This window comes from Mobula hypostoma, chromosome 24 (genome assembly GCF_963921235.1).
Source record: "Mobula hypostoma chromosome 24, sMobHyp1.1, whole genome shotgun sequence".
Lineage (NCBI taxonomy): Eukaryota > Metazoa > Chordata > Chondrichthyes > Myliobatiformes > Myliobatidae > Mobula > Mobula hypostoma.
This window is the reverse complement of record NC_086120.1, coordinates 33,650,712-33,676,286: the sequence shown is the minus strand read 5'-3', so window position 1 is coordinate 33,676,286 and position 25,575 is coordinate 33,650,712. Positions and strand designations below refer to the sequence as shown.

The following is a 25,575-nucleotide window of genomic DNA, read 5'->3' as shown; positions in this document are numbered from 1 at the left end:
CAATTGACAGAAATGGTCCAAGTGGATTCAATTCAGAGAATGCTTCATAACTAAAACAGGCCATAGAATCTACATCTTCCTGTGGTGTGAATGAAGTCTCTGGAGAGAGAGTTACTGGTAGATACAAAGTAGCTTCTTGATTCGACTAAACAAGGTTCAGCAGGCATCATACGGACGGAGACACTTTCGGTGGAAAGGTCTGCTGCCCAACGTGGGACTCGATATTTATTTGCTACACAATAGGCAATTCATATTTACAAAGTATAGACAATGCTTTCTTTTGAAGCTACATACAAAACTTAACACCTGATTATATTCACCCGACAGACGCCAGCAGGTCTGGGCTGGTATTCACAGTTTTTGGGAAATGCATTGTTACAAGTGGACTCAGATTCTTAAATTCACAGCTTTTAGGAAATGCATTGTTACAGAAGACTGGTGGTCAAAGCCATTTGCTAAATGTGAATGGTCTAAACCCAAAAATTACTCTAACAGTCCCTCCTGGACAAAAAAGTAAATTTGTACCAGGAAAGGCCAACCTAGGAGGATCTGCTCAAATAGGGCAGCAAAAACGCCCTGCCTCGAAAATCCCCCCCAATTTTTGTGTGCCTTGATATCTACCCTAGCCTTCCCTAATCGCTACATACCAAATGTTAAGCAAAGAGGCTGTTCCAGAAATTTGAACAAGTCTTTAGAAATGCGGCTTCTTTTGTGTGCCTATCAGCTCTTTCCCTGCAGGCTGATTGCAGCTTAATCACATTCCTTTGTCTTCAACCCTTCATTCTGATTGCTGAAACTCTCTTTCCAGGAGCACCCACAGGCTCTCTCATCGACGTCCAAGGGGTTGGGGTGGCCTCTACATAAATGTCTGTAAGGACCTCTCCTCGGTGGCACCCCCTTCCGAACTGTCTGGTCGATCACTGGCTCAACTGCTGGAAGGGGCCCAGCTCCTCAGACTGGGGGTGACTGCTTTCATAAGTCGTGTGCTGTATGCCATCGAAGTTGTGGAACTTGCTGCCTCTGCTTTAACTCAAAAATCCCTCTCCATCTATTTTCTAATATTTTTCTATTCTATACTGTTAAACTAATCATCTACCTTCAGCAACCAGTCTTCTTTACAGAGTACCATCATCCTCACGCTTTAGAAGGCTATTCATGGTTTTCCACACGTTCTCAGTGTCTTCTGCCAGGCTGTTGGCGTTTTCTGCCCTTGCGTTTTCTCCAGGTATGTTTTCATCAGCTGTAGTCAGGACTGGCATGGCCGGCTGGTGTTCCTCTCTTAGGTTCTCTGTAACTACATGGTTACTAGGTACACTTGATCCCCCGCTCTGTCTGTGGGAGCAACAAGAGGGTGAGCCGTATGCTTTAACCTGAGTCCAGTGTTTCCACTGGCTGCCTCGCCAAGTCTGCACACAGACACACGTATCATTGGTTAAGAGTACTATCTGTGGTCCTATCTAGCTGGGGGCAAACCCCGGCCTTTCCGCCAGCACCCTCACCATGAATGACTTGGTTGCCGGGCTGTGGAAGGACCATCTCCTTTCCCTCTGGCTCTCTCTGATCAGCGATTCGCTGCTGTTGTTGCACTCAGTCCTTCAACACTTTAAGTTGGTTACAAAGGTCTTTCACATATTGGGTCATTCTATCCCTGTAAGCCCCAGGCTCCATGCAACCCATAATTACCCCATAAGGGAATCGCATTGGTCGCCTAATCAATAATTCGTAGGGGCTGAGACCCATCATGCAGTTTGGGACTGCGCGCAATCTCATCAGGATTCCTGGTAATACATCCACCCATGTCTTTCCTGTCTCAGCTATAGCTTTGGCTGACGCATTCTTGATTGTTCGGTTCATCCTTTCTACCATTCCTGAACTCTGGGGGTGGTAGGGTACGTGGAACCGATGTCGAATCCCTAGCAGTCAGCACATTTCCTTCGTCACTTTCCCCGTGAAATGTGCTCCCTGATCTGAATCCACCTGAACTGGGGTTCCCCACCTTGGGAGGATTTCCTGAACTAGGATCCATGCAGCGGTGTGGGCGGTGCAGTCCCTTGCTGGGAAAGCCTCTACCCAAAGGGTGAAGTGATCCATAACTACCAGACAGTAGCTTTTCCCCCTGCTTTTTGGCAGGGGCCCTGAATTCCATCTGGATGTTTTCCCTGGGTCCCCTCGGCCAAGCCTGATTTGCCAGCTGTAGCTTTCTGCCCTTACCAGGATTATGCTGGGCACAAATGATACAACGACGGCAGAATTTCTCAACATCCCCGCCCATCACCAGTCTTGCCGGGGGGTTGTGATCATGCTTGGCCTTCCCTGATGCATCGCCCCATGACATAACTTCAATAGTATCTGCCTAATACATGGTGGGGCCACCGCGACTCTTTCCTCCCCGTGTGTCCAGCACCCATCTGGTCCCTCCTTTGCCCCTTTTCTCTTCCATTTTTCCTTCTCTTCTGCCTCCACCTCTTCATATAATTTTTCTGAACTGGCTTCTCCCATTCCTTCCTGCACACTTGCAATTTCAATGGCCTCTTGTTCCTCTGTTGCCTTCTTCGCAGTAATACCTGCTGTCGGAGGGACTGGAAAAGCTTTCTGTTCTGGGACAAGTCATTCAGGATTGTTGCAGGGCCCGCCATTATGGGATGCAATCTCGGCCTGGTCTCAAGGGCGCTATAGCCTGTTGTTAATGGATATGATCCACTGGGCTTTACTGGCCATATAGGCGAGTTAGTAGTGGCTGCAGTCTCTCTGAGTATCCCCTGGTGTTTTAGTTCCTTCACTATACCCTGGACAGCTGTCAGTGTGTCAGTTTTTATAAGGTACTGCTTATGGGGTTTATACAGACCCTCCTCTATTTTAACTGGGTTTATCTTTATTCGACCACAATCTTGCTTGTGTCTAGCCCACACTGCTGAGAACTGCTGACAAGGTAACCCATAGACACCATCCTGGCTCCAGTCTCTTGGTGATCGGGGCAGCTGTGACTATGCTAGCCAGGTTGTGTATTCTGTTGGTTGTACGTGTTCGCTGTCCCTGACCTGTCCATATTATTTCTCCCTTTCCCGAATCTATAACAGCTCCTGCTTCCCTTAGAGTGTCTAGTCCAAGGATAGTGCACTCGATATTTGGACATACCCAGAAATACACTCCCCCATTTTCGAGTATTTGTGATTCCCTTCTTTCTGCTTTTACCGTTTTTCCTTTTACTCCCGTAATATAAATAGCCTGTCTGGTTGTTGGCAAGGGCAGGTCTGTCATCGATACCGATGCCCATGGCCACTGACATATTGCATTGCCTGCCCTCTAACAATGCTGCTGTGTACATCCCGTGGGTCATCAGCGCTGGCAGTGGGGGCTGCCGCCACATCTTTTCCTGACCTAGGAGCCGTCCTTACTAGCTCTTTGATCTGATCGACAGTCAGACTGCACCGATGGGTTGAGAGATGGGTGTGTGTCTGCTGTGACGCTCACCTGTTTTGCTTTCCTTTTTTTTGGACACTGCCTCCAACCACGTCCCAATAGGCCACACCTGTAGCATATCAACTCCTTTACCCTCCCACATCTATTCCAGCAAGACAAAGCAACTTCTTTATTCAACAAAACAAGGTTCAGCAGGCATCATACGGACAGAGACGCTTTCAGTGGAAAGGTCTGCTGCCCAACGTGGGGCTCGATATTTATTTGCTACACAAAGGGCAATTCATATTTATAAAGTATAGACAATGCTTTCTTTTGAAGCTACATACAAAACTTAACACCTGATTACATTCATCTGACAGACACCAGCAGGTCTGGGCTGGTATTCACAGTTTTTGGGAAATGCATTGTTACAAATGGACTCTGATTCTGATATTCACAGCTTTTAGGAAATGCATTGTTACAGAAGACTGGTGGCCAAAGCCATTTGCTAAGGGTGAATGACCTAAACCCAAAAGTTACTCTAACACATCTGTAGTGATTTGTATCGACATAGTGCACCACTGATGACAATTGTGAATATACAGTCTGCTGGATCAGATGATAATGGAATAGGTTGCCTTGACTAGGACAACATTGAGCTTTTTTAGTGATATTGGAGCCATATTCATTCAGGAAGATAAGAACTTTATAATCACATTTGCATTTTAGGTTTACATGTCACAAGATAGTCGGCTTCTGATTCTATAGCCAAAGGGCTAGATTTGATGTTCAATTTTCTCATCCACAAACAGGATATTTATGAGCTACATTTAATTTCTATCCCAAAGTCCTTCAACCTCAAACGTCAAAATGGAAAAATGGATTAATTAAAAGAACACTTTAAAAAAAACCACATTCAGACTATTTTAATAATGGGACAGATGCAACACACGAATGACCCAGAGCTGTCATCTGTCTCTAATATGTTTAGAGTGCCTCTTTTTGAGTATGCAAGTAATGGTTCAGTGGCTCCATATAATATCAGAGAATGTATATACAGCTGAAACTCTTCCTCTTTGTAGACATCCATGAAACAGAAGAAAACACAAAATTTTTTTAGTCAGAGGGTGGTGAATCTATGGAATTTGTTGCCACGGGCAGCAGTGGAGGCCAAGTCACTGGGTGTTCTTAAAGCAGAGATTGATAGGTATCTGAGTAGTCAGGGCATCAAAGATTATGGTGAGAAGGCGGGGGAGTGGGACTAAATGGGAGAATGGATCAGCTCATGATAAAATGGCGGAGCAGACTCAATGGGCTGAATGGCCGAATTCTGCTCCTTTGTCTTATGGTCTTATGAATGAATGACAAAAATGTTAGAGCCCCAAAAGCCCCCCTTGCACACAAGCATCAGCAAAGCATCAGTTGTACCCCCATTAAAGTTAAATTAAATATTAATTTTAAATATTTAAAATTAGCCATGATTGAATGGCAGGGCAGACTTGATGGGCCAAATGCTGCTCCTATATATTATGGTCTTAATTGTTAGCATTATTGGTTTGTAGCCCAAGATGATTGGAAAAGATAGACTTCCTTCATTTTGTACAGACATCTGGAACACACTTCTCTACCCTGGTGATAAACCATAAACCTTTGATGCTTGTAACAGAACTAAGTCCCAAGTGATTTTTCAATACTCCAATTTTTCAGAAAATGATAATTAACGATACAGGAAATGCTCTCAAGATATGAATCTGGCAGGATTGCTCTTTTAAATAAAGCACAAGCACAACCTTGATGAACAAAATAATCACATCTGTTGAAGAAACTTGGAAATCAAATGTGAGCTGTTTCTCTTCCCACAGATACTGCCTGACTTGAGTGTTCCATTTTTTTTTATTTTCGGAGTTACAGCATCTTCCTGGTTTGGCTTGCGGTAAGCTTGTGGCATGCTTGGAAACAGCAACTCCTATGGGGCCAACCTCAGGTGTTACTGACTTTCCCAAAACGTATTTGTTATGATCAGAAGACCCTCCTGGACATTAAGACTGCAGATCTACCCCATCGACAAGTTGCCCACTGGCAGAGAAACTGAAGGAGCTGGAATTGGTGTGGATCATACTGCTGCCTGCATCAGAGGCATTATGCACGAAGGTGGTGTGGATTGTCTTAAGTCGCTATTCTCATGATCGCAAGACCCTGTTGGACATTGATTATGTGGAATCTTGCAAGTCTGACTCAATTTTATTGGTGAACAACAGGGCGGGCTGTGTGGTCTCTATTGTAATGAGCACCAAGCCTCAAAACCGCAGTGTTACCTGTTTGCAGCCACCCAGGAGAGGCATGGAAGGAATTTGGCACGAAATCCATGCTGGAGTCTGTATTGCTCTCCAGTGTTCGCTTGGCAGGAGACAAGATGTGTTGCGTTTGACTGCAGTTAGTTGCAACATTCATGACCTCATGGACTTGAACTACAGTTTTTTTTGTGTGGGATCCTATTTTACTGTCTTACAGGCACTACTTGAGCTTTGTGCTGTGAATGACTGTTGGTACTGTGTTTTGCACCTTGGCCCCAGGGTAACGCAGTTTTGTTTGGCTATATTCGCAGGTATTCATGTATCGTTGAATAACAATTATACTTGAGTTTGAATGTGCAGTTCTTAATATTTTTCCCCTTCATAAAGATCTGCAAGGATCTCCTTTTGCCCCCCATTCCACATTTCAATTATGTTACACGGCATGTTTTACATAATATCAATGTAACCAGGTGACTGTTGAATATCACTTTTTATTGGGACCGAGAACTGCAGGAGCAAATTTGTAAGGAGATAGCAGATATTTGTAGTAAGCACAAGGTTGTGATTGTGGGAGATTTTAATTTTCCACACATAGACTGGGAAGCCCATTCTGTAAAAGGGCTGGATTGTTTGGAGTTTGTCAAATGTGTGCAAGATAGTTTTTGCAGTAATACAGAGGTACCAACTAGAGAAGGGGCAGTGTTGGATCTCCTGTTTGGGAATGAGACAGGGCAGGTGACAGAGGTATGTGTTGGGGAGCACTTCGGGTCCAGTGATCACAATACTATTAGTTTCAGTGTAATTATGGAGAAGGATAGGACTGGACCTAGAATTGAGATTTTTGATTGGAAAAAAGGCTAACTTTGAGGAAATGCAAAAGGATTTAGAAAGAGTGGATTGGGACAATTTGTTTTATGGGAAGGATGTAATAGAGAAATGGAGGTCATTTAAAGGCGAAAATTTGAGGGTACAGAATCTTTATGTTCCTGTTAGGTTGAAAGGCAAGGTTAAAAGTTTGAGAGAGCCATGGTTTTCAAGGGATATTGGAAACTTGGTTTGGAAAAAGAGAGGGATCTTCAATAAATATAGGCAGCTTGGAGTTAATGAGGTGCTCGAGGAATATAAAGAATGTAAAAAGAATCTTAAGAAAGAAATTAGAAAAGCTAAAAGAAGATACCAGGCTGCTTTGGCAAGTAAGGTGAAAATAAATCCAAAGGGTTTCTACAGTTATGTTAGTGGCAAAAGGATAGTGAGGGATAAAATTGGTCCCTTAGAGAATCAGAGTGGATGGCTATGTGCGGAGCCAAAAGAGATGGGGGAGATTTTGAACAATTTCTTTTCTTCGGTATTCACTAAGGAGAAGGATATTGAATTGTGTAAGGTAAAGGAAACAAGAAGGGTAGTTATGGAAAGTATGACAATTAAAGAAGAGTAAGTACTGGCGCTTTTAAGGAATATAAAAGTGGATAAGTCTCCGGGTCCGGACAAGATATTCCCTAGGACCTTGAGGGAAGTTAGTGTGGAAATAGCAGGGACTCTGACAGAAATATTTCAAATGTCATTAGAAACGGGGATGGTGCCAGAGGATTGGAGTATTGCTCATGTGGTTCCATTCTTTAAAAAGGGTTCTAAGAGTAAACCTGGCAATTATCAACCTGTGAGTTTGATGTCAGTGGTGGGTAAATTGATGGAAAGTATTCTTAGAGATGGTATATATAATTATCTGGATAGACAGGGTCTGATTAGGAACAGTCAACACGGATTTGTACGTGGAAGGTCATGTTTGACAAACCTTATTGAATTTTTTGATGAGGTTACTAAGAAAGTTGATGGGGGTAAAGCAGTGGATGTTGTCTATATGGACTTTAGTAAGGCCTTTGACAAGGTTCCACATGGAAGGTTAGTTAGGAAGGTTCAATTGTTAGGCATTAATATCAAAGTGGTAAAATGGATTCAGATGGGAGACGCCAGAGAGTAGTCGTGGATAACTGTGTGTCAGATTGGAGGACGGTGTGTAGCGGTGTGCCTCAGGGATCTGTACTGGGTCCAATGTTGATCTAACATATCACTAGCCTTCTTGTAATCTAAGGCTCCCACACCTTGCCAATCTTGTTCTTCCTTCCTACCGTAACATAATGTGTTCCGTACTTTCTACAGTTGATCCTTAAACACCATTCAAACCAAACTAGGACTTGCCAAGTAACTAATTCCTGACTAATTTACCCTGCCCCAATTTAATACTTGCAGGCAAGGTCCAGAATTTTATGCACTGATATCTTAAAAGAAGCTATGATTATTTTGTAAATGTTCTCCCAACAAAATACCAGTCACCTGGCCAGGCCCATCTGCCAAAACCTGGTCCAGAATGACCTCTCCTCTAGTTGGACTATTTACATACTGATTTAAGAAACCTTCATCAATGCAGCTAACAAATTCTTCCCCATTTTAAACTTCTTGCATAAGAGATCTCAGTCTATACAGAGGATGTTGAAGTGACCCATTACACCTACCTTCTTTTGCTCCTTTCCCCAATCTGCTATGGGAAAGAAAAGAGCAGTGGGAAATAAAAAGACTAAAACACAAATTTTCTGTTTTCTTTTAGTGGAAATGTCCAAGTTTCAAGTCTCCCGTGTAGCAAGACCCTAATTAAATGTTCAGGCCTTGTCAGAGACCTTTCATTCTGATCCACCACTAATTCCCTTCCACATCCAGGAAAGAGAGTGCTTACTAAGAAACCCCAGTGTTTTTAAAATGGAGAATCTGCTACCTGCACAGGATTTAAGTGCAGGGAAAGGAAGAAAAAGGCAGACTTCTAGTTACGCGAGTCTTGTTTCATGCTTTTAATAAGTTAAAGCTTGTGTTTGAAGGTTTTTTTTATACATAGTTTCATTTTAAATAGTTTTTAAACTTCAGAAACTTAACCCTATTAAAATCATTATATCTTTAATAAATGGCAAAAGTCAGGACAATTTTTTTTAACCCCAAGGATTTTAGGGGCAAGGATTTTATGGCTTGGCCCTGACTGCTCAGGACATTTTGATAGATCAATGCTGAATAAGATACGTAAAGAGAATATGGAACTAGGGTGGCAAGTGTGGGTCAAGGGCTCAGGGAAACCCAGCCTTTTGATTTATCTTGATTTCCAAATGTAAATGGATAAACCAAACAAATAAATGATATCTGAAAACAGAGATAAAGTTCAAACTTAAATGTTATGAAATCTATTCATGACAACAGGTAAACTGCTGTGATTGAAGCTTTATAAAATGCCAGAAAGTAAAGCTGTAGCTCATCAAGAATGATAAATAATAGGTCAACCTTCAATTATGAACCAGTTCCAGTACAACAGAGAAAGTAAAAGACATTTAGACATTCTAAAATGGTTATATATGGTGACATGAAAGATTAATTAAATACTGTTAACTAATAATTCCTCTGCTAATCAAGCATAGTATGCACATTGCTGACTGACAGATTGCATGTAATTTTAACGCAGTTATCCTTCACTCACTGTATTCTCCCGAATAATTTACCCTGCGTTGCTTCCCACGTTCATTACAAGTACCATTTACGAATTTCCACCTCAGCTCCAGTTATTGGCAGACCATGTTAGCATTAAGTGCTTTTCTTCAAAAAAAGATTTTGATCAGTGAAGTCTAACTCCTCTAGTCATATTCCCTAACAATAAATCATTTGAAGCTGTTTCTGAGGGGATAATTGCAGTAAATGTAGCTTTCAATTTATGAGCAAATTACTGAGCCAAGTATTGCATCAAATTGACTCCAACTAAATATTTGAATAAAACAAAAAAAAACATTCGACACAAGATGACTCTTAAGAGAGTTAAATTTCCCATTTCTCTTCAAGGTCCCAAATCATATTTTACCAGGTCAATGATTCTTGATGACTAGTGATTAACAGCCTTGGCTTAAAACAAATTTGGTATAGTTATATCAATATTTGGTATTGAATATGTAGACCTTAGACCTGTATTTCCATAGGTAAATCTTAATATTTTAAGATCACATTTTCTAATCTATATCATGATCCTTTCTAATAATAGTTTTACTTCAAGTAAATACAAGACACCTAAAATTCATATTAAAAAAAAATCACCTTCAGGTTTTAAAGTCAAATATATTAGCCATTTCTATTATTGACTGGACAGTAAAGAGAGTTAATGTCACAATATAAAGATCATCTTACCCACTTCAACTCCAAATGATGATGACCCAAGGCAAGTTTCAAGCACTGCAGTGGATAAATTTTCCTCCTCTTCCCTAATGTTTAAAGGGCTTAATGCTCCCTCCACAGTTATGGCAGTAGGACAGGTTGTCTGAGGACTGTCTAAACTACTGTTCTTCTGGTTACATCCACTTATAGGGCTCACTTTCTCATCCAGTGCAAACTCAAATATAGAGCTCCGCAAATGTTGTTCTGGACTCTCTGGTTGTGCAAGGCTCACTACATTTGACTGGTTGCTTGAGTTTACGTTAGCATCTAAATCAGCTGAAGTCTTGCTAGTATTAAGGCATTCCATAGGTTCCGTACACTTCTTTCCTTTTTTCCTTTTATGCTTTTCTACCTCATGAGCTTGTATCCAATCACTTTTCTTTTCAGACTCAATGTTTTGACAGCTGCTTAAAAGTGGTGAACATTTATATGACCCAATATTGCCACAAGTCCTGTGTCTTGGAGTAGATTCTAGACAACTATGAGGAATGTCAGATGTGCAAACCTCTTGAGAGTCACAATTAGCTGAAAAAGAATTTGAAACTCCTTCACAGAGAGACTTGCAAAAATCCCTTGACTTCTGTTTATTCTTTTTAAATGTTCCATTTTGATCTTTCTTTACTCCAGAGATTGTAGAACTACAGGCTTGGGATGAAGACTTTCCCTTTTCTCGTGACCTCTCACATTTTTTACTGCAATATTTATTTTTTTCAGTAGGTATTGATTTCATTGGTTGTATCGACTGGTTACATTGTGTGGGACTAAACTCTGAAGCATCTTTCTGGGGGTGACAAAGATCTTTTTTCATTCTCCCCCTTTTTCTTTTCCCCACAATACCACCTTCTTCCTTTCCCGACACGTTTTTCATTTTAATTGAAGACTGCAGTAATGTACATGACCTAGTCCATGTTTTTCGTTGTTCATTTTCTGGCATTTTTTTAATACAAGATGCTCTCCTGCTACTTTGTCGAGTGCATGTGCTTCCTTGTTCTTGAAGCAAATGCACTCCATTTGGCTTCAATGTTCTGTTTGTTCCATTAGAACTTAAAGCACACCCGCTCGTTTTAAACTCTTCTGAAGCAAGTACCCCAGTCTTTGCCATTACAGGTTTGCTTATAGTCATTTGAGTGGTATCGGAATCCTGGCCTGCTAAAATGTCCAAGCCGATTCGAAGTGCTTTCCTGTAAGTCAGTTCCTCCAAAATTTCTTCATGAGTAGAGTCTTCTCTATACACTGATTTTTAAAAAAAAAATGATATTGATCATACAGGGAGAAACAAACCTTCAAAACATCTTGAAATTAAACAAGACTTACTACTTCTGAAACAAAACTGAAATATCTGCCACTGTGACTACCGTAATGCCCATAAATTTGCACTTAGACCATAGGACCATAAAACATAGGAGCAGACTTAAGCCATCTGGCCCATTGAGTCTGCTCCACCATTCAATCATGGCTGATCCTTTTTTTTCCCCCTTCCTTCTCAACCCCAGTTCCTGCTTTCTCCTTGCAACCCTTCATGACATGTCCAGTCAAGAACCTATCAACCTCTGCCTTAAATACACCTAACAACCTGGCCTCCACAGCTGCATGTGGCAACAAAATAAATTCACCACCCTTTGGCTAAAGAAATTTCTCCGCACCTCTGTTTTGAAAGGGCGCCCCTCTATTCTGAGGCTGTGCCATCTTGTCTTAGACTCTCCCACCATAGGAAACATCCTTTCAACATCTACTCTGTCTAGGCCTTCCAACATTTGAAAGGTTTCAATGAGATCCCCCCCGCCCCATCCTTCTGAATTCCAGCGAATACAGACCCAGAACATCAAACATTCCTCGTATGATAACCCTTTCATTCCTGAAATAACCCCTGTAAACCTCGTCTGGGCACTCTCCAATGCCAGCAAATCTTTTCTAAGATGAGGGACCCAAAACTGTTCACAATACTTAAGGTGAGGCCTCACCAGTGCCTTATAAAGCCTTAGCATCACACCGTTGTTCTTGTATTCTAGACCTCTTGAAATGAATGCCAACATGGCATTTGCCTTCCTCACCACTGACTCAACCTGCAAGTTAACCTTCAGCGTGTTCTGCACAAGGACTCCCAAGTCCCTCTGTATCTCAGATTCCTGGATTTTCTCCCCGTTTAGAAAATAGTCCATACATTTATATCTACAACCAAAGTGCATGACCATGCATTTTCTAACATTGTATTTCATTTGCCACTTTCTTGCCCATTCTTCTAATCTGTCTAAATCCTTCTGCATCCTACCCGTTTCCTCAACACTACCTGCTCCTCCACCAACCTAGTATCATCTGCAAACCTGGCAACAAAGCCATCCATTCCATCATTTACATCATTTATATACAGCATAAAAGCAGTCCCAACACTGACCCCTGCGGAACACCATGAGTCATTGGCCGCCAACCAGAAAAGGATAATTTTATTCCCAGTCGCTGCCTCCTATCAATTAGCCAATGCTCTAACCATGTTAGTAGCTTTCCTTTATTATAATGGGCTCTTAACCTGGTAAGCAGCCTTAAGCGTGACACCTTGTCAAAGGCCTTCTGAAAGTCCAAATATACAACATCCACTGCATCCCCTTTATCTATCCTACTTGTTATCTCCTCAAAGAATTCCAACAGGTTCATCAAGCAGGATTTTCCCCTGAAGGAAACCATGCTGACTTTGTACTACCTTGTCCTGTGTCACCAAGTACTCCATCGCCTCATGCTTAACAATTGATTCTAACACTTTGGGTCACCCACACTGCGAAAGAGACATACATGCAAAATTTTCTCAGAACAAAAACATACAGAGCAACAATAAGAAAATTTAAGTTCATTGAAAAAAAAAATGAGATTGCCACATTAGGTGAGAGCACTCAAAACTACTTTAACTAATGCTGGACACCATTATCTTCATTTATCAACCTTCAATGCTCAACTCATTCAAAGGCTTTTGTTGTAGAAGAACTATATTTTGCTATCAAGGACTCACCCAATCCACCGCTAATGCTTTTGACTTGTTCTTCCTCAAATGGTCTTGTGTCAGTGCGCTTAACCCTCAACCTCAAATACAAACTGAATGTTATATACTGATTTTGCAAGGTTAATGTACAGTGATAAAGGAACATCTAATTTATCTATTTGTCATTAGAAATTTCACTGTAGCTTTATAATGGGTACATGAAATTTCATTCTAAATATTCACCTTAAGTAATATAATAGAGATTTTATCTGTCTATTGCCAGAATACCTTTGGAAATAATCTATTTTGATCATAGGCTTTAAAACATCAATTATATTCAAAATTTTAAGTAATCTTTTCCCCAAGATGAATTCCAACTATCACAAATATTGCTTATTCACTTTAAGGAGTGCAATGTGAGGATCTTAAAATTGTAATTCTATGAAAGGACTAACGAATCAGGTAACCCAGAATCCTACTGAGCAACCAACTCTCACAAACAAGAGAAAATCTGCAGATGTTAGAAATCAAAGTAATATACACAAAATGCTGGAGGAACTCAGCTAGCCAGGCTATGGAAAAGCCGACGTTTCAAGCTGAAACCCTTCATCAAGACTGGTTTACTCATTTCCATAGATGCTGCCTGGCCTGGTGAGTTCCTCCAGCATTTCATGTGTATTACAGCTCTCACAAATTTTCAACTGACTTGCCATCACAACTATGCAGAATATGCAGACTGAGTGTTCATTTCCCAGCTTTGCATTTGTTCATTGTTATAGGGCAGAAGAATAATAAATTACCAAAAATTTCACAGATATGATGTTCCGTCTGTACCCCAGTGTGGAAACCTTGGATCCGGAGAATATTTACCCAGCAATTTATTTAATGATCAAACAGTAGCATTAGCTGAGAAATGAATACAGCCTCGTTATATTGGGAACATAGAACAGTACACAGTATCAGCCCTTTGGACCATAAGGTTGTACCCACCCTTTAACCTACTACAAGATAAATTTAACCCTTCCCTCCCATATAACTCTTCATTTTTCTTTCATTACTGTGCCCAAGAGTCTCTTAAATGTCTTTAATGTATTTGCCTCTTCTACCACCCTGACACCATGTTACACACACCTACCACTTTGCAGAAACACCTACACAAGAAAATAATGTACAATAACAGAAAATACTAAGAATTATTACATTTTCTAGTCATAGAACTTAATTAAATGGGCACAATTCTGTCAAGATTTGTGTTGACAAGATTAAATTTAATTTTAATACTTACCGTTTATCCAAGCATATTATTTGGACATCTAAACAGTCTGAATTTGTCTTGGGCGTTTCACTGGGATAAATACCAGACTTCAACAGTATCTTTTTAAAAAGAAAAAAAAAAGTTGTGGACAACATTGTACATTCATTAACAAAGTATACAAAGTGGGGTACCTGAAACACAACTAATGTTGCAGTTGTGATTGTTACATGTCTAAACTTCAGGAAGTCAATTAGTTACTGAAGTTTATATAAACAATATGAGGTGTCACAATATAGTGGTTCAATTACTTAATGGCTCTGGTCCATTGAGAAATGAGTTTGGATACTACCATGATCATTGGGGCATTTCAGAATCAGGTTTACTATCACCGGCATGTGACGTGGAATTTGTTAACTTAGCAGCAGCAGTTCAATGCAATACATAATCCAGCAGAGAGAGAAGAAAAGAATAATAATAAAACAATTATACATAATCAATTATGTATATTGAATAGATTATTACAAAATTTACAAAAACAGGAACACTGTATATTAAAAAAAAGTGAGGTAGTGTCCAAAGCTTAATGTCCATTTAGGAATCGATGTCAGAGGGGAAGAAGCTGTTCCTGAATCGCTGAGTGTGCGCCTTCAGGATTCTGCATCTCCTACCTGATGGTAACAGTGAGAAAAGGGCATGCCCTGGGTGCTGGAGGTCCTTAATAATGGAAGCTGCCTTTCTGAGACACTGCTCCCTAAAGTTGTCCTGGGTACGCTGTAGGCTAGTGCCCAAGATGGAGCTGACTAGATTTAAAACCTCCAGCAGCTTCTTTTGGTACTGTGCATTAGCCCCTCCATACCAGACAGAATGTCTATCAGAATGCTCTCCACAGTACAACTACAGAAGTTTTTAAGTGTATCTGTTGACGTGCCAAATCTCTTCAAACTCCTAATAAAGTACAGCCGCTGTCTTCCCTTCTTTATGACTACATCAATATGTTGGGACCAGGTTAGCTCCTCAGAGATCTTGACACCCAGGAGCTTGAAGCTGCTCAATTCATGTAATTCAAGTAATAAATAAATCTGAAGTTAAGAAAGTCAGTCTTACAATAATCTTAAAACTACCCAGATTTTCTTATATAAACTCACTGATTTGTTAATTAATTCAGGGAAGGAAATGTGTCATTTTTGCCTGCTCAGGCCTGGTTTGACTCCGGACCATCTAATATGGTTTCTTCTTAACCAGTTCTTCAGTTCAGAGACAATTCTGTTATTTCTGTGACAAATAACAGAAAAGTATTTTTATCCAAAACAACACATCACCATTAGAGGAACATATCTGCCAGGACTAATGCTGTGAAACACTTACTGGATTTACCAGGCAGAATCATATTTAGTTAAGCATGAAGAAAAACCATTAAGAAGCAGATGCAACACGAGGTGGAATCAGCAAATGATTTGTAGAATAGCAGAACGATCATGATTTCTTTAAAAAGATGTTAATTGTTTCAAAGGAAGAAATGGAATACAGCCAATGTGAAATCTTAGTTCCGTAAGAACATGCAAGTTCAGTTATCTATTATATTTACAGCTCCACTGTTGTTACAGGGACATAATTCTCTGCCTCCAAAGATTCACAAGCAAGCATTGGTAAATGGTTGCTAACGGAGCCACTTAACATCATATTTTCTGATTTAATTAATCACTGCCAAATTGAGCTCCTAACTTCCTCACAGAGCAGTAACAATCAAGATAAAGAAAAATCAGCAGCAAGAATGATAAATCACTTTTGGAAAAAATTAGAAGTGCGGTTTATGACCCTTCCATTAGATTTGAAAAAACTTGGAGGCCATTCATTCAGCATTTTCATTTGATGTAATTTGACTATTTCCCAACTTGTTTTATTTCTCTGTACTATTGGTTGAGAGGAGTGGAGTCGTCGACACTAAGGTTTTCTTCTTCCCCATTTTCAAGTTGTTAGTATTGCCCAAGTCTTTTAGTTTAGTTGACTAATTCTGTTTAGTTTAGTTTTTTTTTGGGGATGGGGTTTGTTATTTTTCTCTTATTTTTCTTTTTCATGATTTTTCTTCAGTTTTTTTTTGCTTTGTATTATTCACTATTATTCTGCACGATTGGGAGCTTTGTTAATTTTTACTATTTGGTTCTACAATTACTCATTTTAAATATAACAATGTATCTCCTACTACTTGTATTTTTGCTTTGTTATGTTTTCATTCTATGAAATTAATAAAAAGATTGAAAAAGAAAGAATGATAAATCACTGACTTAGCATTTTTGTCACTGTACACATGAAAGCCTCAAAGGCACCACTGAACTGCTGTTGTATTTGCATTTGGTCTCACAGCATAATTTAGGGGTAAATGGTATGAATGGACAGGTTTATATTGCACTGTACAAGCTGTGCTACAATTACAGTTCACAATCAGCTTTCATTCACAAAACCACTCAGTCTCTCTGGAAGTTTATAATTCATGTGTAAATTGACATCGATTACTCTGGCAAAAATTAGGATGGGTCCCATTTCACTAGCTTTAAAGATGCTTCTATATAGAAGCTGGAATAGCAAGGAAATTGTGCACAAGGACCCAATGCTCATAAACACTATTCAGTCTTTTTTCTAGCACTCTTGCCAGTACACTGCTAGTAAGAATAGGAGACTTAATTTTCTGTTCTTTTGGAAATTAGTTCCTTCTATCAATCAGCAGTAGCAGTACTATCTGCTCCAACAAAACACCAATGGTTCAAAATGCTTACTGTAATAAAAATTACCTTTTCATGCAACAATAAAACCCAAGATTTGGAAGAAAGCCTAGTGATGGTGTTAATATAGTGGCCTTTCCAAATTTCAGGTAGGGCCAGGCTACAATGTTTCTTTTGTTTTGGAAGGCAGCTCAACTTACAGGCTGGCAGGCAAATCAAATGCCAGCAATGGATCAAGCTTGACCCCACCAATTGCGATTGAGGGGCAAACGAGAGAAGTTATAGGTCCTCAAATCAGCAGAAGAGATATCAAAGGCTTCAAGAAATATCTTGTATCGCACCCAAAATTGATACATTCAAAAATTCATGCCTCTGGAGTTGACTAAACTATATTGATGGTCATTAAGTTTAACACAAGTCTCCCAGTTGTGAAGCAATGTTCTACCTCATTGGGCAGCATTTTTGACATTTCCTTAGCATTTGACTTTTTTTTTAAAAACGAAGCTGAGTTGCTAGCCTGACGCTCAACCCAGCATGGATAGAAAACGTGCCAGATTCAGCCAGCCAGATTCGAACTTGGGACCATTCGCCTCAAAATCTGAAGCTGATGCCACTACACTGCCAGCTGGCACTCTGCCTCAGCTGGACGATGGACAAATCTTGCTGCCCATTACAGTAAAGACAGCAAAAGGTACACATAAACAAGAGAAAATTGGCAGATGCTGGAAATACAAGCAACACACACACAAAATGTTAAAGGAACTCAGTAGGCCAGGCAGCATCTATGGAAAAGAGTACAGTCGATGCTTTGGGCCAAGACACTTTGTCAGGACTGGAAAAAGGGTGAGGAGTATGGGTATACATGTTGAGATTGCTAATTATGCTTCTAATATCCTCTTTCTTTGGGGTGAATTGGGTGTCCACGGAGGGGTAGCACAACTGGTGAAGGGTCTTGTGTTCTACCTGGGGCAACTCACTCAGCTTTGGTTCCCACTGGACACTCAACTCTCACCCAGGGCTCCAAGTAGCAGTTTGTAAGTGACAGTGGCCACACAGTGCACCACTCTGATAGGCAAGCTAAACCAGGTGAGGATAGCTGGTGGCCTCATGCTTTAGTGAGATAGAGACATGCCTGCCCGAGAATGTGAAGTCAGCTCTAATGGACTAGGTGGATTAGATCTAGTGAGATCCAACAGCCAGGAAGGCAGTATTACAACACTCTGTGGAGAGCAAAGGGCATGACGAGGCACAGAAGTACTGGTCACCTACTGCAACCAAGGTAGAACCTAGTTGTGATGACTACTCATACCACTGGACCCGGAACTCTGAGGTAGAGAGAGTGTAATTTACCCAGTGCAAAGGCTCTTCTACCTTTAAAAACTCTCCCACAAATTTCCTGTTTTCATCAGATATGACAGACCACCACCATCCTCTCTCTTCTGCCGATGAGAATATTAAAACTATTGACCACATCCTTGGAATGCAGCACATTTTTCTGGTTTCAATAAGACCAGAAGGCGATATTTTGGAATCAAAACAATTATACACAAGGACCAATGTGCACTTATGTTAACTGTACAACAATGAGTACATCTTTTTAGGTCCAGAAAAGCAGCTACTCCTGAGCATTGTCAGCTACAAGGACATCTCAAAATGTTGTTTTTCCTTCAATCTGCTTCTTATTGCAAAGACTTAAAACAGTAGTCACAAGGCAAAGCTAAACTAAAGCGGTTATAAAGCAAAATTAATACGAACTTTAACTGATTATTTGTCACCAAGTGCAAAAGTTAAAATGCACATTACAAGGAAAAATATACATACTTCAATATGAATCTTACCTTTTATGGGAGTATTTGTTAATTTCCCAACGAAGAATGTAACTTCTATAGAACCACAATAGTTAAAAATACAAAAAGAAAGTTTAAGACAATGTTCCATATGAAAATAAAGATTAAAGAAAACATTGGAAACTGAAGATTTAAAAAAACATTCCAATAAAGATCTTAAAGGAATCTTAAGATGACAGGCCCAATTGTAACGGAGTCACCTTGGCTTTTTGGAATGCATGATGGCCATACACCATTGGCTATTCATCGCCACAATGGGGCCAATAATGGCATCCACTACAAAATGAGACTCGAGTTACCCACTTTGATAAAAATGACATGTTTGAGATGAGCACAAAGTGCAAAACATGTAAATACACTCAGGGCAGCATTTCCATTGGTATTGATGACCTTCACAAAACGAAGGTGCTTTGTGGCAAAGAGGGAGCAAGAAAAAAAAAGATCACCCAATTGAAAATGAAATCTGAGCTAATTAATAAAATAAATCATAAATAGATAATATACTACTAGGATTTGCTGGTCGTATCGCAATTGTGCCTCAAATTTAGATGGCTAATCATGATTAAACATTTCTGTAGGATACAACTTGCGTTAATGGAATTAATGTACTCGGAACAGAATAAGATACTCTCCAAAACAAGAAGAATCACTGCAAAGTTTTTCCACACAATTCCACATCCATATATTTCATAATGTACTAAATTGTACTCAGTGAAGATATTTCTCATCTATTTATAAGCTTAAAAAAATTAAAGCAGAATCTATGATTTGACCTACAGGGCTCACAAGGATCAACTTTTGAGGAAGTTGTAACAAGAGTACAGGGAGTTAGTTATTGAGATTCTCTTAGTATTGTTTAGAGTAGGGAAGATGGGTTCTGCAGTTAGATTTTCATGGATACCTGGGCATGCTGGGGTGGAGGGAAATGAAATTGTGGATGGCATTGCAGAATTGAGAAGCAGGATTAAAAAAGGTATAGAGAAGAAGTGGCAGGAGGATTGGAAAAATGAATTAAGGGGGCAGGCATTATTTTTCTAGTCACCCACTAGTTAAAAAGGTCTCAGACTGTTACCTTTTAAGTCGTAGAGATATGGTGAAATTTACAAGACTTAGGTTGGGGCATTGTGGGCTAAGCTATAATTTAAAGATAATAGGAAAACATCCTACTGGATTATGTGACTGTGGTAGTCCAGAGACAGTCCAGCATGTTTTGCTGAGCTGTAATTGATACAAAATTGAAAGAAGCATGTTGTTCAAGAGGCTATCTGGCTTAAATTTATTTTGGTTTTCTATTAAATCTTTGTTTGGCCATCAAGAGAATCAACATCTGATTGAAGAGTCTATTATTCAGTTTATACATGAGACTAGGTTGTATTCGAGAATTTGAGTCCCTTGAAGTTTTATAATTAATTATACATCCTGCAGATCGCTGTAATACGCCTAGATGCGTAGATGGAGAGGGGGGGAGGGGGAGGGGAGGGAGAACAACAGTAGTAGTAGTAGCAGCAGCAGCAGCACAGGGAGTACTCTCCTAGGACAGAGTCTTGGATTTAGCAATTCAAAAATTAAAATCTTCCAACAAGCACCACACAAGAAGAAAAAACAAGACAAGGAAAAAAAACATACAGACAGTAATAGTCATGTAACTTTAAGTCCTACTCCAGATAACTGGGTACATAATCTTGACCAACACTGCACCAATCGCACAAAAATGCTCTCTTTTCAATGAGACGTTACTCAGCCGAACTTAAGAATCCAGGTTACTATAAATACTAAAAAAATGGAGAAGTAGGCTGCATAGCCCTTCAAGGTTGCTCTACCATTCTACAAGATAAATGACCACCTTGGACATGGCACCATTTTCCTACGTTTTTCATTGGCTCCAACTCTTACATGCAAAGAATAATATTAGCCATAATATTCGTCAATGATTAAGCTCAACAGTTCTCTGGGTAGAGTTAGAAATATTCAAGACCCTCTGAAAGGAGAATCTTCTTTAGATTTCCATCTCAAAATGGACTACTTTTATTCTGAAAGCGTGCCCCCTAGCTTGAGCGCCTGCTCCCACAAGTAGAAGTATTCCTTAAAAGAATAGGCAGTTAACTGGATTGGCATAGATGAATTGGGCTGAAGGCCTGTTTCCATAGTGTATAACTGACTCAATCCCACTCAGAATTACACATTTCAATAAAATCACTATTGATCTTTCAAAACTCCAACATCCACAGTCCTGACCTGCTCAACATTTCCTTGTAAAACTTGCTCGTCTCAGGAATCAAACAAAATATCTCCCAATTGCATTAATACAGTTTCTTCTTTGTTACAGAGATCAAAACAGCTTAGTACACAGGTGCCCTCTCACCAACACACTGTAGATTTATAGTCATCCCTTTTGTAATAAAGGCCAATGTTCAGTTTACTTTCCCAATTATTTGGTCTATCTATATGCTAAACTGGTATATTCTATGTGCAGTCATACTAGGTGCCACTGTGCTGCAGCATTCTGAGTCAGTCTCCATTTAAAAATAATCCACCTTTCCTAGCATAATTAAACATCTCAAATTCCCGTCCATTTCATCTGCCAAACTTTTATTACCCACTCAATTACCTATATTCTTCTGTAGACTATGCAATCTTCCTCACAACTTGCTTTTTCTTTTAAATAAGGGAAAGAGAAAGGAAACACTGAGTTTACTGTGAATCCATCTGCTTCACATGTTCTTATAAAAGGAAATCTACCTTGACTATCTTCGTTGTGATTCGGCCCAAAGTTGTTGATTTTACCAGCCTCTGAAAGTGGCACAAGTAGCCAATCAATTCAGGAGGCCATTAAGGATAGAGAATAAATGGCAGCCATCCACATCCCATAAACAATGGAAAATAATTCCAATGCAGGCTGGGCCTGGTGACCAAGTATTAGATGAGGATGGTGGTTCATGTCAGGCTTCCAATTTACATATTTAAAAAGGTCTAGTACCATCTTAATTTTAAGATTGTATCAATAAAAAGCTGTACACGACTTTGCATACAGGACAAATTTCTGAACAGATCAATTATGATATGTGGTAAAAGACATAGGTAACACCCTGGAAAAGATTTCACTGCTAATGTAATCATCTCTCTGTAACAGTTTTTGGGTTATGGTTAGAGATAACGGATGCTTTGGAATGTGAGCTGAGTTTTTTGTTTGGCGTGAGATGAAGAGAAAAGGCACTGGAGAGAACTGGTCATAGGATACGATCCAGGGAGGAGATCGTGATTTGATGGAACTGGGCAGCAAGGTCAACCGAGGATTGGTGAATTAAGCTGCAACTGGTGCACATTTGACTGTTTAATTATAATAGGCCCTTTTTGTTTTTCTTTCTTTTCTTTACCACCTCTTTAGTCAAGATTCATAAATGTAATTCCTTTAATTCTATGCGGTGTACTGTCTGTTATTTCTTGGCACTGAGTTATAACAGGGCTGCAAATTACCCAGCATCCACACAAACCAGGGTTTGGGGTGGGAGAGCAGTCCTAATCTCATGGGTTTGACGGGACCAAAGTGAATCTTCCCTAGACTTACACAGCCAAGGAAACCAGCAGGGTTTCATTTTGGATCGATTTTGCTGGATGCTGTGTGATTACCCTGAGCATTGAGCCAGTGGATTGTGTGCTTAGCATGTGTTAAACTATTGTCCAGTAAAGTGATGAAGATATGTGGTTGAGTGCTGGCATGAATCCACTGGGTTACCAGTATTAAATGCTTGTGTATTGAGTGGGGTAGACAATAGTAGCCCCAAATGAATTGTTAATTCTGACTTTAAGTACCATTAAAGAATTGGGAACAGTTATGATCACAAAAAATGCCGGTGAATGCAGCAGGCCAGGCAGCATCTATAGGAAGAGGTACAGTCGATGTTTTAGGCCGAGACCCTTCGTCGGGCCCGAAACGTCGACTGTACCTCTTCCTATAGATGCTGCCTGGCCTGCTGCATTCACCAGCATTTTTTGTGTGTGTTGCTCGAACTTCCAGCACCTGCAGATTTCCTTGTGTTTATGATCACGTAGCGGAGGTTTACAAAATGGCAGGCAAAAACTTTGTTTTAGCTGTGATGTAATGGCAGCAGAACTGCCTGGGACCCCAGGAGAGGGGGTCCGTGGGCTGTCCATACTTTCCAAGAGGCAAGCGTACCCAATCGAAGCAGAGTTTCCTGTAGCTGGGGGCAGAGACTTTTAAAAACAAGTTGCTCTCGATTCTGCAGAGTGAAGGGAAGGAGTGGTCTGATGTGGAAGGTCTAATGAGTCCTCGAGTGAGGGATGAGCGTTCTGAGTTGGTAGCGGCCCTTATCCTCCTGATGAATAAATGGCAAAATGCCCAGGTTGAAAGTCACAGCTGTTGTAGGCTGAGAATCTTCTCGGGAATGAAGCTCATCCCTAAAGGGGAAGAGCAGTATGAGACTTGGGCAGAGCAGACCTCTCTGATGCTGGATGAGAGGCAGTGCTCTGATGACGTGAAAAGACAGCGACTGGTAGAGAGCTTGAGGGGGCTAGTCGCTGGTGTAGTGAGATCTGTAAAGACACAGAACCCCTTTTGCTAACTCTGCAGGCTACACGCAAGCGCTAGAAAATGTTTTTGGCGTGACGGGAAGTCCAATGGAGCTTATGACAGGGTTTCAGAGCATGTTTCAGGAGAAAGGGGGAAAACTTTCTGCCCATATTTTTCGGCTAGAGATGCAGCTGAGTTGCTTGCTGTGTGGGGGGTGGGGGGGGGATTCAAGTGGTTGAGGTGAATCAGTTAAGAATGGACCAAGTGGCAAAAGGTACCCAGTAACAGGACCTAATCACTTGGGGTCTCTGAATGTCTCATAAGACGCTACCCTCTCCCTTGTTTGTTGAGCTGATTTGCAAAGTAAGAAATGAGGAGAATGCGATTGAGGCATGGAAGGCCTCCATCTGCATGCTACAGTCCTCAGTAGTAGCCCCCTTGACTGAAGTGACCACTTGTAGCCCACCCCGGGGAGTGCCATCATTGTTCATCCGGTGAGGAAATGAATGTTTAGAATAAGAATGGTGGACAGGAAATATCTACACAGTCCGATTCAGAATAGTGACTGATATAATAATCAAAATTGTAACTGGAGAGTATTGTTGTGATGCCGGAAGGGCAAGATCAAGAAAAGCCTGAAGATGAAATTACAAGACCTGAATTCTCTCTGAAGGCCTGATGAAAAACCAGATGAGTAAAGAGCTGAGTGAAATTTAATAGGACAGTAGGCAACCTATGGCAAGGTGGTAATCAGGAAGGCAGTCGACTCTGAAGGTGTAAATGCACGATGTTTAAAGCAGCAGTGAAATCTAGGAGTTGAACAAGAAAGTTAGATTTTAAGTCACCAGACACAGGGTTTCTACATCTAGCCTATGACTGCAAGAATGCCCTACATTGTATTGTGATTCAGCTGCCATTCATAAAAACGATGGGATCAAGAAGTGCAGTGCAGAGATCACAGGTAGGCTGAAGAAAATAAGTTAATCTTGATAATGTGATCATTGTAGAGTAGCTTAAAGATTGCATTATCCAAATAACGAATCAGCACTAGTCAAGCATAATGTTTCTAAACCCAAAGTTTAAATTCTGCAACATGATTAGCAATGTCATGAGAAGTTAGAAAATCTGCAATCAGAAAATCACTTACATATACAGTGGCATGCAGAAGTTTGGGCACCCCTAGTTAAAATTTCTGTTACTGTGAATAGTTAAGTGAGTAGAAGATGAACTGATCTTCAAAAGTCATAAAGTTAAAGATGAAACATTCTCTTCAACATTTTAAGCAAGATTAGTGTATTATTTTTCTTTTGTACAATTTTAGAGTGAAAAAAAGGAAAGGAGCACCATGTAAAAGTTTGGGCATCCCAAGAGATTTGAGCACTCAGATAACTTTTACCAAGGTCTCAGACCTTAATTAGCTTGTTAGGGCTATGGCTTGTTCACAATTATTAGGAAAAGGCCAGGTTATGCAAATTTCAAACCTTTATAAATACCCTGACTCCTCAAACCTTGTCCCAACTATCAGCAGCCATGGGCTCCTCTAAGAAGCTGCTTAGCACTCTGAAAATTAAAATAATTGACGCCCACAAAGCAGAAGGCTATAAGAAGATAGCAAAGTGTTTTCAGGTAGCCGGTTCCTCAGTTCATAACGTAATTAAGAAATGGCAGTTAACAGGAAAGGTGGAGGTCAAGTTGAGACCTGGAAGACCAAGAAAACTTTCAGAGAGAACTGCTTGTAGGATTGCTAGAAAGGCAAATCAGGAAAATTTAGCAGACACTGGAGTGGTGGTGCACTGTTCTACTGTGCAGCGACACCTGCACAAATATGACCTTCATGGAGGAGTCATCAGAAGAAAACCTTTCCTTTGTCCTCACCACAAAATTCAACATCAGAAGTTTGCAAAGGAACACTTAAACAAGCCTGATGCATTTTGGAAACAAGTCCTGTGGACTGATGAAGCGAAAATAGAACTTTTTGGCCGCAATGAGCAAAGGTACGTTTGTAGAAAAAAGGGTGCAGAATTTCATGAAAAGAACACCTCTCCAGCTGTTAGGCATGGGGGTGGATCAATCATGCTTTGGGCTTGTGTTGCAGCCAGTGGCATGGGGAACACTTACTGGTAGAGGGAAGAACGAATTCAATTAAATACCAGCAAATTCTGGAAGCAAACGTCACACCGTCTGTAAAAAAGCTGAAGATGAAAAGAGGATGGCTTCTACAATAGGATAATGATCCGAATCACACCTCAAAATCCACAATGGACTACCTCAAGAGGCGCAAGCTGAAGGTTCTTCCATGGCCCTCACAGTCCCCTGACCTAAACATCATCGAAA

The 25,575-nt window shown here is 40.4% G+C and overlaps 1 protein-coding gene across 12 annotated transcripts in view; it reads right to left on the bottom strand.

The window, feature by feature from the left end:
- The window catches only part of LOC134337418 (PWWP domain-containing DNA repair factor 3A-like), a 74,227-nt gene that overhangs the window by 28,159 nt on the left and 20,493 nt on the right, over positions 1-25,575 (bottom strand). For 3 of the 12 annotated variants that reach the window (XM_063032403.1, XM_063032400.1, XM_063032402.1), the window contains 4 exons: positions 18,705-18,749; positions 14,180-14,268; positions 12,925-12,995; positions 9,900-11,159 (listed from right to left, as the gene is read on the bottom strand). In XM_063032403.1, coding sequence (XP_062888473.1) covers positions 9,900-11,049 — 1,150 coding nt within the window. In that variant the 5' untranslated portion in view covers positions 11,050-11,159; positions 12,925-12,995; positions 14,180-14,268; positions 18,705-18,749. Of the gene's footprint in view, positions 1-9,899; positions 11,160-12,924; positions 13,008-14,179; positions 14,269-15,294; positions 15,422-18,704; positions 18,750-25,575 lie in introns of all 12 variants that reach the window. The other 9 variants (XM_063032397.1, XM_063032396.1, XM_063032398.1 and 6 more) reach the window with 6 other exon arrangements.